Source organism: Anabrus simplex, chromosome 12 (assembly GCF_040414725.1).
Source record: "Anabrus simplex isolate iqAnaSimp1 chromosome 12, ASM4041472v1, whole genome shotgun sequence".
NCBI lineage: Eukaryota > Metazoa > Arthropoda > Insecta > Orthoptera > Tettigoniidae > Anabrus > Anabrus simplex.
This window is the reverse complement of record NC_090276.1, coordinates 9,520,030-9,534,909: the sequence shown is the minus strand read 5'-3', so window position 1 is coordinate 9,534,909 and position 14,880 is coordinate 9,520,030. Positions and strand designations below refer to the sequence as shown.

Here is a 14,880-nt window from a genome sequence, read left to right as displayed (position 1 = left end):
CTACCCTACTGTAATTTTATACAGCATTTTATTAACGTAACTGATAAAGAGTGGAGATTTCAAATTACTGTACTGTATTGCAGAAACTATTTTCCTCAGACGGTTGAGACGCTGGCCTTCTGACCCCAACTTGACAGGTTCGATCCTGGCTCAGTCCAATGGTATTTGAAGGTGCTTAAACATGTCAGCCTAGTGTAAGTAGATTTACTGGCACGTAAAAGAACTGCGGGAGAAAATCCCGGCACCTAGGCGCCTCCGGAAACCATAAATGTAGTTAGCGGGACGTAAAGAAGTAACATTATTATTAGGAAATATTTTCTGGTTAGTCCGAAAAGGCTTCGGTCCCAATTAGTTCGGATTAACGAGACTACTGTATTTTTCAACTTGATGGTTAAAATATCTTTTGATAAATTCAATGTTGTTATTCTGAAACTACATACTAGTTAAAATATGTGATCAAGACACACAGTTAAAAATGTGCTGAAGTAGTATAAAAATGTACATCTTGTATTGCTCCATATGTTGCAAATTCATTAGTTCTAAAAGTAATTCTTATTATATTGACATTTTCCTTGATGTACTACTGTCAGTATGAGGTATAACCATGTCTGCTGCTTGATCTTCTTAACATATTGATGACCGGGTCTGTTAACCCTCATGACCAGATAGTTTGAACCTGCAAGGACAAAATTAGAGTGCTGTACTCAAACTCGTGTAATGGGAAAAGTATTCTAGATAATAATGACCTCCAACTTCTAAATTACAAACTGAATTATCTTTCAAGAAACCGCTGACTGTATCTATACCAACTGCGTATCACTCGTGCTATCTATACTCTACTTTTGTGTGTCTCAGTCACCACTGTATTCCAACACACAAGATTGTTGTCTACGATCTGACATAGAAGTTCCAAAATCATTGTCAGCATCTCTCACATACAGTAATTAGAAATGTAATTCAGTGTCTCTAGGTACCAGTACTTCTGATAACCGGTCTGCACATAATTCATCACAAATATCCGTATCTGCTAGCAACTGCATGTGCTACACCATGTTGACAGCTGCACTGAAACTCCACTGAAGCTTGACATTTCTGATGTTATTTTTGTTATGAAGGTTTAAGAAAAGTAGACGATGGAGTGATAGTTACCTTACACAATATTCCACGACTACAACGTTAGAAAAATTATAATTTCGTCAGCAGATTGTAGCAGTGATCAAGGAAACATGAGGTCCATAAAAGCAAGAATTCTCGAGGCGAGTCTCCAGTGTGTTAATAGTGGACCGGGGCAGGATCTTTGAAATATTGATGCAATGGGCCTAAGAATGAACATTTATTTAGTTGAAAGTGCTTTGTGCCTCATTCAGTCCTTTACAGTAAGTATGCTTCTGACAGGGAACCATCAACTGGACGCACCATTCTGATGTTGGCTGCCAAAAGTGCAAGAATCTCTGTTATCGAAAGACTGTTGAGACATGGAGCCGATCCCTACGCGACTTCTTGGTACGAGGAGACAGCATTGTCCATAGCCGAGAACAGCCAGAACCAGCCTGTAGCTGAGCTGCTGCGCAAAATAACCTGCATCTCAAGTAAGTACGGTGAAACTTACCCAGACAGATGCCTTTACATGGACACTCTCTGAGGACACCAATTACATTTTACCAGGGGCGATTCCACCTTGAGCGTACATGGTCACGTGTCCCTGCATCAAAGTTTTTTTCTAGACATGGTATAGACTTTTTTGGCTTATGCCTTGTCAAGGAACCAACGGTATCCTCTGTCATAAGAGGCGACTAAAAAAGTCGACGAAGGGATGATTTAATAAGGACCATGAAACTATTTGTGATTAGTAACATCACGTGGGTAATACCATGGGTTGCCTTTATTTGCGAGTATACCACTATGTTTGGTACTCAATAGGTTTGTGATTAGTAGCAGCAGAGAGTGGTTTACTGTGGGTTTACAGTACCTGTGATTAGTACCCACCATATGAGAAACACCATTGGTCTGTGTAACCTGTGTGTATTACATTACCTGTGAGTAGTACCAGAATGTGAGGAACACAGTAAGTCTACGTTACTCATGATTAGTACCGCTACATGAAAAATACCATCGCTAGCGATAAGTACCATTAACCCTTTGGCTTTCAAGGTAACGATCCGTCGTTACCCGCCTTTATTATAATTATTTCATTATTTACGCGCCAAATAGCATTTTTTTTGCACGGAATAAGAAGAGTACAGTTTTATCTCACGTTATACTCCGCAGGAACTGACGGTTAACAGTATTTATCGTTATTCTTGAGGTCTGAAACATGTGCTCACTGGAGTTCCGTGTCTTGTTTACATCATGGTTGGCGGCAAACTTGCGTTCATTTCTCTCTGTTTTCATTCGTGATTATATAGTGAAATTAGGCTGTATCGTAGGCAGTATATTTAGTTTACTTGTTAGTTCATTATTGAAATAGTTTTCTTAGGTAATTAGGTGCATAGTGATAGTGAAGTGTAAGATATAGTTCATTTAGGTTAGGCCTAGTTATTTATCGCACGCGACATGGCGAAGAGAGTTCATTTAGCTGACGATGATACCACTGAATATCTTGACAATTATTCAAGTGATGGTGATATTTCTCTGTCCGTATCGGAAAGTGTAGACGATGATGATAATAATCCAGCACCTCCAGACAGTGATGTTAGTGTGGATAGAGATTTGGAGGACGAAGATTATCGCGATATCTTAGCCCCGGAATAGCCCATCCCACTCCCTCATCAGTATCAGGAAGTGACAGGACCTAAGCATATGCCACCACCAAATTCCGCTCCTATTTTATATTTCAATTTGTTTTTTACCTCCTTTCTTTTAAATCTGATGGTCTCAGAAACCAGTCGCTATGCCCATCAATTCCTGAACAAAAATAAGGACAAGCTATCTCCATAACTTCGTAAATGGAAGGACGTAACCCTAATTGAGATGAGAGGTTTTCTGGCTTGCATTCTGAATATGGGGATAAACAGGAAAGCTACCAGTGCCTCATACTGGTCAACCTTCTCATCCCAGTCAACTGCATGGTTTGCGAACATGTTTTCATTCCATAGGTTTCAACATATTTTCAGGTTTTTTTTCATTTAGTGAACAGTGAAAAGTGTGCTCTACCAGGTGATCTAACCTATGATCCCTGTATTCTATTTCAGCCTTTACTTGACCATGCCAATAACATATTTAGGCACCACTACACTCCTCACGAGGAACTGAGTATTGATGAAAGTCGGGTGGGGACAAAGAACAGGACATGCCTAATGCAATATCTGCCCAATAAACATCATCATAGATGGGGTATAAAATTCGGGATGCTCTGTGATTCAGTTTCAAAGTACTGCTTGGGATTCTTCACATACCGCGGAGCCAGGTCTCAAGAAGACAAGGACAATATTGCTAAGTGCGGACTGGGGTACACTGTGGTCATGAGACTATTGAAATTAGGGAACTACTTACAGAAAGGACACCATGTGTTTGTGGACAATTTTTTTATGTCTGTTCCACTTGTAAAGGACCTTTTCAAGTTTCAAGAAAGTATCTGCCTAAAAGTTGTAAAAGGAAGTTTGGAATAGGTGAAACTTTGTATTGTCGTTCTGGGCCTGTCTTGGCCTGTGCCTACAGGGAGAAGAAATCACAAAGGGCACCTGTTATTCTTCTCTCCAGTAAGGCAACAGCTAACTCTAGGGAAGTAGAAATTAAGAGGGGGAACACCGTAAAGCTTGTGAAAAAAACGGAAGTGATCCACAGCTACAATAAATTCATGGGGGGCATTGATAGCTCTGATATGATGTGTGCCTACCTAGATGAGCGCAGAACTGTTCGATATTGGAAAAAGGTGGCATTTAATATCATCGCCAGAATGGTCCTGAATTCTTACATTCTATATAAAGAACATGCAAGAGGTCAAGGAAAACTGAAATCTAGGCTACGCTTTATTGTAGAGATCATTGAACATTTAGGGGGTGAGTGGTTGCAAACAAAGAATGCTTCAGCGAATGATCCTAGAGGGCCACCAGGTGTGAGAAAACTGCCTGATAGGAGGGAGTCCAGGTGCTGTGTCTGTACTTCAGAGGGGAGGAAGCGGAGATCCAGAACCATTTGTACGAGGTGTAGCAAGGGACTACACGGAGAGTGTTACCCAAAACACAAGTGTTAATAGGTTAGTGGTACATCACATTACATAATTGAGAAAATATGGTCTCAGGAACAAACAGTTTTTAAAGTGCTAATAGGGCCTACAGACAGAATCAATTGAGAATATTTGGTTAAAATTAATTTCCTAATGAAATTTAGGTTTTCCAATATTTTTACTTTTTTCACATTCAAACCAGACGGTATAGATGTCCAACACATTATCAGTGATAATAAGTGATTCATTTTCTATAGGTCAACTGAATTGCATGGTAATATCTTCATTGGTGAGTCTTTTATATCAGATTTAAGAAATGTGTGTTTTATGCAAAAATGGCTTACATTTTTCAGTGTTACATCACTTTAAACATTTTAATCTATCCTTGGATGTAATGGACATAGAATCGTGATATTTACCATGATAGTAAACAATAATATAGCCTTCCTACTGACATGAATAACAAATTACATAAAATCAGCTTCATGGTCCGTATCGCACTTCAATAGATTCACAATTAAGTATTTATTTTCCACCTAGTCGATACAATGATTGTTTAAGGCAATTTTTAATGGTCAAAAGTGGTACATGTTTCGTATATTATCAACATCTTCAGCCACATAACACTGTTTAGATAAAAAATGTATAAAATTGACAAAGTAATGCTTTAGAGGAAGTGTCCTTAAAATTAACATAAGATTGACAAGATTAAAACAAACAAATAACTCAAGAGAAAATATATAAATTATTTCTACAATAGAAAGCAGTCGTCAAGGAAACACTTGTACAATATTCCATAGAGAAATTGTCCTAATAAATATTCTTTTCTTAATAATTCATGAAAAAAGATCAATTTATAAATTAAAAATTATACAATTTATAAGTAATTATCGAAATGAAGAAATCCTGATATCACAGTGCGGCTCTTATTATTAATGTAGATGAAGATATAACTAATTCCTAGTTGTCAAATCTTATTAAGCCTGCTTTCCTTTGGAATAGTAACTCCTGTCATTCTTTCACAGTTTTGCGCCGGGTGTAATATTGATGATGCGTTCTTCCTTGCTCTTGCACCTGAGGAGGTGGAGGAGCGGGGGATATAGGTGTGTCAAGAACTTCCTTGCTGTCACCTATAGCTTCAACTGAGGAGGAATAAGTTGTAGGGCTATCTGTAGGAGGAGAAATTCCAATTCTTTTTTCGTGATCCTTCTCAAGCATTTTCAAATATACTAGAATTTGATAATATAATGGATTCTTATATTCTACAGCCTCATTAAGGTTATCATTTTTCTTTACAAGTTGGTCTAGATGAATGTACAGGTCTTCATATGCTTTGAATGTAAGAATACATACATAGGACAATCTGGCCGCAATTTTAAAGTTAGATATTTGGAACATGTGAATGCTGAAAAACATAGAAGATTCTCAGCAATGGGATCACACATGACTGCCACAGGTCATAAATTTACCAACATAGAACAAGACCTGACCATCATAAAAAAGTTAAAAAAGGGCAGCTTAATGAACACATATGAAGACCTGTACATTCATCTAGACCAACTTGTAAAGAAAAATGATAACCTTAATGAGGCTGTAGAATATAAGAATCCATTATATTATCAAATTCTAGTATATTTGAAAATGCTTGAGAAGGATCACGAAAAAAGAATTGGAATTTCTCCTCCTACAGATAGCCCTACAACTTATTCCTCCTCAGTTGAAGCTATAGGTGACAGCAAGGAAGTTCTTGACACACCTATATCCCCCGCTCCTCCACCTCCTCAGGTGCAAGAGCAAGGAAGAACGCATCATCAATATTACACCTGGCGCAAAACTGTGAAAGAATGACAGGAGTTACTATTCCAAAGGAAAGCAGGCTTAATAAGATTTGACAACTAGGAATTAGTTATATCTTCATCTACATTAATAATAAGAGCCGCACTGTGATATCAGGATTTCTTCATTTCGATAATTACTTGTAAATTGTATAATTTTTAATTTATAAATTGATCTTTTTTCATGAATTATTAAGAAAAGAATATTTATTAGGACAATTTCTCTATGGAATATTGTACAAGTGTTTCCTTGACGACTGCTTTCTATTGTAGAAATAATTTATATATTTTCTCTTGAGTTATTTGTTTGTTTTAATCTTGTCAATCTTATGTTAATTTTAAGGACACTTCCTCTAAAGCATTACTTTGTCAATTTTATACATTTTTCATCTAAACAGTGTTATGTGGCTGAAGATGTTGATAATATACGAAACATGTACCACTTTTGACCATTAAAAATTGCCTTAAGCAATCATTGTATCGACTAGGTGGAAAATAAATACTTAATTGTGAATGAATAACAAACTCGGATTGTGAATACTATTTCCTAGAATTACTTCCAAACTTTCAAAATCTGAAATTTATAACTTTGCTTCTATATTTATTATTTTTTAACATTAAACGCTTTTGGTTTAGGGAAATGACTTACATGCAGTGATACTAAGTGATGTATATTCTATAAGTGTGCCAACTTTCATGTTGATATCTTCAGTGGTGTGCCTTCATTGCAATTTTAAAAGAAGTGTATGCATAGTGTGCTAAATATGGCTGTCAGTTTTCACACATCCATCAGCTGAGAGCTTGAAAGCGAAAGGGTTAAGAGAGGCCGTTGACGTGGATTTTGGACCCCTTTAGACAACAAGTATCATCGACTCAGGAATGTGCTTTGGAAGCTGTCCCTTATTCAGTAAAATAGTTTCTGGGAAAGTGGGGCATTGCAGCTCGGATCCACTGATTGTTTTAAGTTCATAATTATTTTTCACTGCCGTCCTTATGAATTCTAGCCAGTGGTTTGATTTTGGAATTATTTTTAACTTTCATTATTCTGAGTCGGATCCTGTGATTATTTTAAATTCATATTCATCCGTTCATTCTTCATCATCACATTTTGAATTCTGGTCAGTGGATGAATTTGACTTTTAAATTTTCATTGCCCCATTTCGTACCATTAGGAGCCGATGACTACCAACCAATCACTACTGATCTGCATTTAGGACATTCTCCCAAGTGGCAGATTCCCTATCTGTTGTTTTCCTGACCTTTTCTTAAATCATTGCAAAGTAATTGGAAATTTATTGAACATCCCCGTTGGTAAGTTATTCCAATCCCTGACTCCCCGGTACGACCTAGGGATGATGAGGTCAATAACCTTACCCACCAGGGTGAGAGTAGAAGAGAGAGGAAAAGGACAGAGAGAGAGAGAGGAAGAGAGAGAGAGAGAGAGAGATAGATAGAGACCCTGGTGAGAAGGTTGCTAGCGTGTCCGCCCCAAAATGGGAGTTATAGCGAACACGAGGGAGAATGATGGGCACAAGAAGAACGACAACAAAGGTTCAAGCACAATAAAAAAACAAGGAACCATAGAAAAAACCAAAGAATGAAGTTACCACACTTACCGGAAGCAGCGGAGGAAGACGACTTAAGGCCGTGGAAGTAAATACACAAGAAAATCGGTGACAGTGCTCCACCGAACGTGGCGAATGAAAACCAGCACTCAAATGAAGTTAAAGAATTTTAATTGAAGGGCAAATTGTAGGTAACAAACCAATTCATTAAGTTGATAAAACCTATGTTTATTTTAAGAAGTAAAGCCAAAATGTAAATAAATTCAACGTAAAGTTGAAAAGTGGAAAAGTAATTAACAATAAATAAAATAAATCAGAATATACCCAGGTATGGTTTAAAAGAAAAATTAATTCATTAGTAATTAACAATTAATGGTAAATAAATACTCTTTAACAGATAATAAATTGAATTTTTTATGAAAACAACAAAGAAAGAAAAGGATGACCTCCGTACCTAATAAAATGTGATCAGAAAACAACGGAAAACCAATTGACTTCCTTACATAAATACTACCTTGAAATGAAAATGTGATCGATCACGGATAGTTGATTAATTAAAAAAAAAAATATCATACTCAGTTAACAAGTTTTCAATAAAATGGATCTTCAACGCGGCCGCTTCTCATGATTACCAAAATTAAAAACGTTCAGTTTCCACCAAGGACAGTTTCCAAGACATATAGAATTTTACGCAAAAGTACCCCACCACCCGGGACAAGAAAATGTAACACAACTTTAAAGGGTGGTCAAAATTAATTAGTTAACATTTAAAACAGAAAACGATACACTCAACTCAGAAATATATAATTCAAGATCCACACAGGCTCCATGCGCCAGACTACATTACCATCCCGACAACAATACACACACACGTTGCCAAGGTAACCACAAAACAAACGTAACGCCTCCAAAAACAAGGAGGAAAACAGGCTAGAGAAAATTTTAATTCACCAAAAACCCCAGAAGGGGGAGGGGAGAAGAAAACATACCAAACGAATTGGAAAACAAACACAGGAAAGCAAACAGAAAGCCGAAGAAGGTAAAGCCCGCTACCTTGGAGACTGTACCTTGGTTCACAAGGAAAGTTACAATTTAAAGTGCCAAAAAGAACTCATTTAAATTTTAAATTAAAAACCCCAATTCAGTTCACTGTGAACCTTCCACATTACTGTGATTAGTTGCCGAAACTGTTTTTCAGATTTTCAATACCACACACGCTAATAGGTACCAATTTAACGACGAAGTTCAAATTATTATTATTATTATTATTATTATTTTTCCTGAAATCTTCGAAAATATCAAAATCCTCTTCTGGACGACGCTTAAAATGTTTCAAACACTGGTACATACCTTTGGTGGTGAAGAAATTGTGAGAATTTCAAACCTGGCCATTGTTGACGAAGAATGCAGTCACACGACCAGCATCAGACCTTGTTAGCGAGTATCCGGACGAAATATAGATGCAAAAATATGATCAGAAGAAATGGCAGGAGGTCTCCAACTAGTTCTACCGGGGAACATCCCTGTTAATGGAGGTATCACGGCGGTTTTCTGGTAATCCACCACTTCATGGCGCAGCACACAATCACACACGCGCTCAGCATGGCTGACCCAAGCGAACTGGCTCTCGCGTCAGACGCGAGGAAGAAGCAAGTCTCTTGGTAACCGGCGGGCGCATGCGCAGTACGCGCAACCACACGGAGCCAGAACAATGGCGCGCTGGATACATTAGCTTAAAACGGTATATTGCCGAACAGCCAATTGACACAGATATTCTAGGGCGCAAGGCCAGTCCAAAAGTTATAAGGGGGAGGCTCACACTATTTAATATTGTCTCAATCTGCATTATACAAATCGCATGTTGCGTATATCTTGGCGATTCCAGCGAGGCTTGCTCGTGTCTTAGGAGCTTCAGCGGAGCTGTCGACACAGCGAGAAATGTATGCGCGCACAGGTTTCTTCTCTCCAAGGCCGGTTGCAAGCTGTCACGTTTGTAATGTGTAGTTGGAAGCTCTGGTCTGAGAGCTACATATCTAGTGTGTTGTGTCGGTGAGTAGTGTACTATAAGTTCCTGATCATCTATTCTGAATGATTTGACGTGCTGCAATGGGTTCCGAACCGTGCATTATTGACAGCTTGTTATCAAATCCATTTTCTCGGAGGACTATCCAAGAGAAAACAGACATTATTAAGAATGGCAGGCCCTGTCCGGCGCTGCTATATTTATAGACACAGCACAGGGAGGAAAATAGAGAATATGTACGTTCGTTCTCTGTATCTCAATATAATAATACGCACTGGTTGACAGGGTCCAAGAAACTGAATAGACTGTTTTGCTGGCCGTGTTTACTATTTTCTGCTGATAACGGTGTATGGTGTAAAAGTGGCTTTGACCGTTTGAAAACCTTGACACTGTCCATTACAAGACATGAGAAATCTGCAAACCATATGAAGTGTTTCTTGCAGTTAAATACTCGTAGCTTTGGGCATTCAAGGATTGACCACGAGCTGGATGAACAGAAACGCATCAGTGACCAACTTCATAATGAAAAGGTAAAGAAAAATCGTGACATACTTAAACGACTGATCGATGCAGTGTGTTTTTTTTTTTTTTTTAGCAAAACAGGAGCTACCATTTCGCGGACATGACGAGTCTGCAACTTCCGTAAACAGAGGGAATTACATCGAACTTCTACAAATTATAAGTGAATATGATCCTCTTCTGGCAGCTCATTTGAAAGACTCCACCATTCTTAGAGGGACGTCGTCTGCAATCCAAAATGATTTAATAGCAGAAATAAGTTCAGTAATTGTGAGAAGAATAAAAGAGGAGCTTAAACAAGCAACTTTTGTGGCAATGATGTTGGAGGAAACGTCCGATATTATTAGCAAGTCACAACTCTCTACTTTACTCCGTTTTGTAGACGAAAGTGGTGAAATTCAAAAGAGGTTTCTTGGTTTTGGTGACGTTAATAAAGATCGCACTGCTGGAGCCCTCTTAAATCATGTTCGTGCTATTTTAAAAGAGTTCAGTTGTGAGGAAAAGATTGTGGCTCAAACATATGACGGAGCTGCTGTCTTAGCCAGTCATGTGAATGGGCTTAATAAACTACTTCAAGACCAGTATCCATATGCGACATTTGTGCATTGCTATAGCCACCTATTGAATTTAACACTACAGCAGTCTGCTTCAAAAATCAAAGAAAGTACAATTTTCTTCCAAACAATGTCAGGACTTGCTGCTTTGTTCGAAGTCTACAAAGAGAACAGCTGTTCTTCGAGATTTTGTTCAGAAGAAGTTGCCAGCAGTAGCACCAACGAGATGGAATTTTGCTTCACGTCTTATTAATACTGTGAAGGAATATTATGATACGCTGGTGAAATTCTTTCAACATGTACAGGATACTTCAGACGACTGGGATGAAGACACTACATTTAAAGCACAAGGACTTTTCTTCTTCTTACTTAAGTTCAACACTCGATTTCTGCTGGCAGTGTTCTCCAAGATTTTTCCATTCTCCGATACTGTGTTCAATATTATACAAACAAAAAGTCTGTATATTCAGTACTGTGGCAAGAAGGTTGAGGAGCTCTTTTTAAATATCCAGTCTATGAGAGATGAAGATTTTGATAGTTTGTATGGACATGTTGATACTGAAATTGACGTTTATGGAGGACAGCCGTGCTCTAAAAATCGAAGAATTAGTGATGAACCAGAAAAATCAAAATACAAACGTCTATTCAATGAAATTATTGACAATGTACTTGTCCAAATAGGAGAGCGTTTTAAATGCATAAAGAAATTTGTGTTCTTCGTGCTGTTGGATTGTGATTTGTTTGAGAAGCACAGAAATAGGTTTCCAGACACTAATGTTACTGCCCTAGAAAAGACTTATGGGTCATTTTTCGACATCGTTCGCTTAAAAACCGAATTAAGGGTGATGTATTCATTTTCTGATTTTAAAGAGAAAAGTGTTTCAGACTTAATGCAGTTTATGCATATTAATAAACTGTACATGGGTATGCCAGAAATTTTCAAGCTCATCAAACTTGTAGCAACAATTCCTGCTACTACATCCTCTGCAGAACGTTCTTTTTCAACACTGAGATCCATTAATACATATTGCAGATCGACTCAAGGTCAGGAGAGGCTATCATCATTAGCTATGTTGTCGATTGAAAAAGGATTGCTTGAAAAAATTAGATTACAGTCCTCTTTCTATGATTAAGTTATTGATGGTTTTGTAAAGAGAAGCCGCAGAGTAGAGTTTGTTTTCAAGTAGGAAGATCTAATAAATAGTTGCAATTTTTCTGTGTACATAGTTTGACGTTTACTTGTTTAAATTATATAATCACTGGCTTGTCATGATTTGTTAATGATTATAAAATGTGTCTGTTTGTTATTCTTTTGGCCATTCTTGAAGGTGTGACGTAACCAGTTTGAATGCATGTTCATGTGATTTAGCGATTATTGGGTTTATAAATTTTATTCATTCAGAACTATGCATGTCCCACCCTACCAACTTTCACGAATGGAAGAGCAAGCCTGACTGTCATGACCAGCATTCGCCCCTGCATTTCAGCAAGATTTAACAAGCACCATGAGAGCATCTCATTTATTATTTTGATTGAAGATGAAACAACATCTAACAGTTCCCTGTCAGCTAGTGGTTATTTACAACAGTGTCCAATGGATTACATATAGCTAACACCACACATATAGATTTGATGACAAACTACAGGGTCAACATTTACCAGTTCCTATTGAAATGATCAGCAGTATTAGAACTAACAGTTCTGTGTATATAAATTATTACTTAATACTTGAAATTATTCTCAATGATGAACATACTCAAGATGTTAGAACCTAGTTCATTTTCAAATTTTATTCATATTCTATCCCAGTTTTTAATGTCACTTTGTATATATTTGTTTTCATTTGTTTTTATGTCAGTTGTGTGCATGTACATTTGTTTAGTTATTAGGTGTTTTACATTAAGGCTGAAGATGGCCAGCCCAGGCCGAAACTAGTCCCTAATTAATGTAATATAGAATATTACATATTATAGTATTGAAAGGTGGACCATTACTACATTAATTTAATAATTACATTGTAGTCAGTGGGTAGCCAAGTGGGTGTTGAAATTCTGTAATTAAAGAGTTATTTTGAAAATTCAATGAAGAATCCTAATTGGAATTAGGGGGTTAAATAGTGGAAGTTAAATGAAAAGGTGTTGACACTTACCCCTTCAACTGCTACGATGTTAACTTTTGTTGGGAGTTTTAGAGCAACTGGCTGTCGCCGAGCTCTTACTTCGCGTGTTGTATTTGTGAAGTCTTGGTGGAGGGGGTTGAGCTTGAGAAGGCGTGGCTAAGGGCTTATTCGTTGAGCGTGAGGGGGGGTTACCAGCAGTGGGAGAAGGGTGGTGTGTGTGGGAGTGTTTGCTGACTTGGTGCTAAATATTTTCACTATTCTGAAGGAATGGTTTTTGTTCTAGAATTGGAATCTGTTCATAAAGAGGACTTTTGTTATCTATTCCCTCATTTAAGTTTTTGTCTTTAAGTTGTTGATCTAGGAAGATGTATAAGTTTTCATATTCTGTCATGAGCTTATCTTTTGCAATTCTTTTTAAGATTTGTAAATCCCGATCTATTGTAGTAAATTTGTGGCCTGTCCCCCTCGTGTGGTTACTCATCACAGAGAACTTATAATGTTTTTGGGCGTTATAATGTTCTGCATATGCAGTGGGGAAACAGCGGCCAGTTTGGCCAACATAAGATACATTACATACAGAGCATCTGAGTCTATATATCCCTGAGCTTGAATATTTATTATTAGTTGAATTGACTTGAGTTATGATTAAAAAATACATTTCGATTTATATTCTGTATGGTGTAAGCAATTTTTACCTCATGTTTTTAAAGGATTGGTAATTTGATGGATTTTTGGGTTGGTGAATGTGAAATTTGTGAATTTTGGTTTGTTGGGTTTTATTGGAGAAAGGTTTGTGGTTTATTGTAATATATTTTAATATCAAGAATCAACCACCTATGTCATACAAGGGCTATGCCGAAAGTTTTTAGCAGAGTGGGAGAAAAAATTTTTATTTGCGAAACAACAATTACAGCTTTTCAAAATACTCTCCATTAGCACATATACATTTTTCCATTCTCTGAAACCACTTAGAAAACATTTCAGTCCAAGCTTCTTTCGGGATGTCGCTTAGTGCACTCCCGTATGCTGCAATGGCAGCAATGGCTGCAATGCAATGGTCTTAAGGGGCCCATAGACGTGCAATATTATTGCACAAAATGGATTGTACAGTATATTGTTAGCTGCCTATAGACGTACAATATTATTGCACAAAAATCGAGTTTGTGCAATAAATAGAATCGTGTGGAGATAATATTGATAGTTGTGCAGTAGGGCACTCTGTCCCTGTCATCAACAGAGAACACCTTGCCAGTGGTCCCAAACGATTTCCCAACATTTGACATAAGGTATTAGACTTTGCAGGTGACTGCAGTTGTATTTGTTAGTTCATTAAGTATTGCATTCTATCAATATTGCTACTACTTTACCTCAGCGTTGTAGGTGGAGGAAAGGCAGCAAGTAGTATTGCCATGTAAATGTCATCATGGTTACATGTGGTAACTGGCTGAGAACATTCACAGACCCTAGTAATCATCATCATCATCATCATCATCATTTCTTCGTTCCATTAAGCCAGGTGCGGTTGTGTACGAGCCTCCTCCAGTTTGTCCTATCCATCCACAGATGCTGCGACGCCAGTTCACATCTCTAATTTCAAGGTCCTTCATTATCTGTTTTTCCCAAACATCACGAGGTCTTCCTCTTGGTCTCTTCCCAGGAACATTGTGGTCAAAGTATGTTTGAGGAGTCCTGTGAGGGACCATTCTTTTCATGTGACCATACCATTGCAATCTCTTCACTTCTAGAGTGTCCAGCAAGCTTCTTTCCAATCCAAGCTGTAGTTGGATATCCACATTCCTTATTTTATCCATTTTTGTTTTTTGTAGACAAGAATGGAGGAACTTCATTTCTGTTGCCTGAAGACGACTCTTTTTTGGTCCAGTAAGTGTTGCTGCTTCCAGGCCATACATTAATATACAGTAGGTACTAGATATATTTTGTACAAGCTGATCTTGGAAACTAACGGAAATATTTCATCCCAAAGTATTTGACGTACAGCGTGATAGAATTTAGACGCTTTATGTATTCTGTTGCTAATCTCTTGATGTATGGTATTGTCCAATGACAGAATACTACCTAAATACTGGAGTTGTCAACAAT

At 37.6% G+C, this 14,880-nt stretch overlaps 1 protein-coding gene across 1 annotated transcript in view; it reads left to right on the top strand.

The window, feature by feature from the left end:
• Positions 1–14,880, top strand: part of LOC137502823 (NF-kappa-B inhibitor alpha-like) — a 43,857-nt gene that overhangs the window by 13,008 nt on the left and 15,969 nt on the right. The window contains exon 3 of the mRNA XM_068229870.1: positions 1,396–1,589. Within this exon, the coding sequence (XP_068085971.1) occupies positions 1,396–1,589 (194 nt within the window). The remainder of the gene's footprint in view (positions 1–1,395; positions 1,590–14,880) is intronic.